The sequence below is a fragment of the Lactuca virosa genome, chromosome 5, assembly GCF_052849685.1.
Source record: "Lactuca virosa cultivar CGN04683 chromosome 5, Lactuca_virosa_CGN04683_v6, whole genome shotgun sequence".
In the NCBI taxonomy this organism is placed as follows: Eukaryota; Viridiplantae; Streptophyta; class Magnoliopsida; order Asterales; family Asteraceae; genus Lactuca; species Lactuca virosa.
The window spans coordinates 128,712,797-128,715,000 of NC_136430.1; the positions used below are offsets into that span (position 1 = coordinate 128,712,797).

At 34.8% G+C, this 2,204-nt stretch overlaps 1 protein-coding gene across 1 annotated transcript in view; it reads right to left on the reverse strand.

Annotated features, from left to right (window-relative positions):
• Positions 1-716: 716 nt before the first annotated feature.
• The window catches only part of LOC145116433 (putative F-box/kelch-repeat protein At4g22430), a 1,520-nt gene continuing 32 nt past the window's right edge, over positions 717-2,204 (reverse strand). Inside the window, exon 1 of the mRNA XM_079052780.1 lies at positions 717-2,204. This exon is cut by the window's right edge and continues 32 nt beyond it. Within this exon, the coding sequence (XP_078908906.1) occupies positions 867-2,183 (1,317 nt within the window). The 5' untranslated portion in view covers positions 2,184-2,204 and the 3' untranslated portion in view covers positions 717-866.

The following is a 2,204-nucleotide window of genomic DNA, read 5'->3' on the forward strand; positions in this document are numbered from 1 at the left end:
AATTAATTATTGATCATATGTGTACTTAGTAGTAAAATCAACGAGTATTATATCTATTCATTGCTTGGTGTATCTTTCTTAATGATTTATTCAACTCCATCTATAGGAACCTAAATGATCCAAGTGTTAAATGGTAAAAAAACAAGCCAGTATTTCATATGTGGAGTTACTGATATAATTTTCACTTGACTGCTATTTTAGACTAAATTACATAAACATGCTGCATATCCATCACAATTGAATTCGAATTGGGTTTTTGAGAGATGGATCTGACGAGGGGTTGATTGATCATATGTGTACTTAGTAGAAAAATCAACGAGTATTATATCCATTCATAGCTTGGTGTATCTTTCTTAATAATTTATTCAACTCCTTTAGTACCAAATTTATTATATCCAAAATTAGAATACAAAGGATAAAAAATGTCTTCACATTCTTTCAACTCATTATTTTAGACATTTTTGTTTCTATCTTTCTTTCCACCTCCTAACACACTTACATTTTACCAACAATATGGGATTTATTTTTTAGCTAATAATAAAAAAATAAATAAAAATCATAGCTGATTTAACCAATAATAACAACTTACATTTTAACCAATAATAGCAACTTATATTTTTAAGCAATAATAGAAACGTACTTATCTTTTTAAACAATATTAAAACGTACTAATATGTTTAACCAATAAAAGCAATGTACTAATCTTATAACCAATAATAGCAACATGTGTCTCTTATTAACCAATAATAGCAACATGCTTATCTTTTTAACCTATAATAGCAACATACACATCTTCTTAACCAATAAGAGCAAAAAACTTATTGGTTTATTTATTTAAAAAAATATGAAGCAGCACTTTGGGAGGGCTAATTTCTGCACTTTACCTTCTTTTTTTTGCTTTTAAAAGTGGCAATTGGAACAAGCACCGGCCATCTTGGTAACACAAATGGGATCACAGAACAAAGACTTTGACCGTGGTCAATCGGTTTACAAGCAAAATCCAGCCTTCTATTCAGAATATTATACGACACAATATGCTCAGGCTCCATGCAATACAAATACACAACATTTGGATTCAACGGATGAAACGATAAAGGAAGAAACCATCCGTCCAACAACCAATTACTCAATTCCAGATTGTTAGAATGAAGATCACTACGTCTCACCTTAAACTCACAACACCATTCTCCTTTCTCATAATCCTTCATAGACCACATGCTGAACAAATAGAACTGCTTGTGACCATGAGCCACCTCGAAATAACGAAGGGTCCCTTGGCTCTCCCCACATAATTGAGAAGAACTGTCTAAATACTTACTCAGGAAATCTCTGTCATCTGGGAATGGAATTAGGCGAACAGATTTTGGATCTTTGTAAGGATCAAATGCAAGCAGGCCATTATAACGAACTTCCCAATGGAGAGCCCCGTAGCAATAGATTGGGCCATCGGCCAGTTCCTGCAATTGGATGGGAATAGGGCAAGGTAGTTTGTAGCTGATCCATTTGCCAGTTTCTGATGAAAACATCTCTAAATAGAGATAATTCGATTCAAAATGTTCCAACCAAACAACTGTATAACCAGTAAGAATATGATCTTCATTAACCCTAGTAATAAGCCCTTTACACCGGTGGTACCTGGGTCCACGTTTAGGTAAAGTGATCCATTGTCGAGTGAGTGGATCACAGAAGTAGTAAACAAATGTTGGCGACCACGAACAACACAGAATAAAACCATTACTTATAGATAAAACACTAAACTGATCATATAGACGCCGTTCTTCAGGGGTAGAAAGGAAAAGAACAGAGAATTCGGACGAACTGTGGATTTCAGTACCAAGACGAATAACAAACTCCTTGAAGTTCGGTAACCGAGCGTACCTAAACAAGATTCTGAAAGGCCGCGAGGACGAATTGAGAATCGAGTAATAAAATCGGCAGAAGGAAGGATGAGAAATTAGGGTTTGCCAATGCTTGCACACACTTTTAAAACTAAAAATAGATTTCACGGGTAATCTAGCAAGAATTTCTATAAGCAATGAATCAGGAAAGTTTCGAATATCATACCAAAACAATTCTTTTGTGTTTCTGGAAATATTGGTACGTAGAAGTTGCTGCACAATTTGGTTCTCATCGCCATCATCGTTGAATTGATTGCTTGAATTGCTGATATCGTTGTCTTCCATGCACAGCTGTGAGGTGGGTTT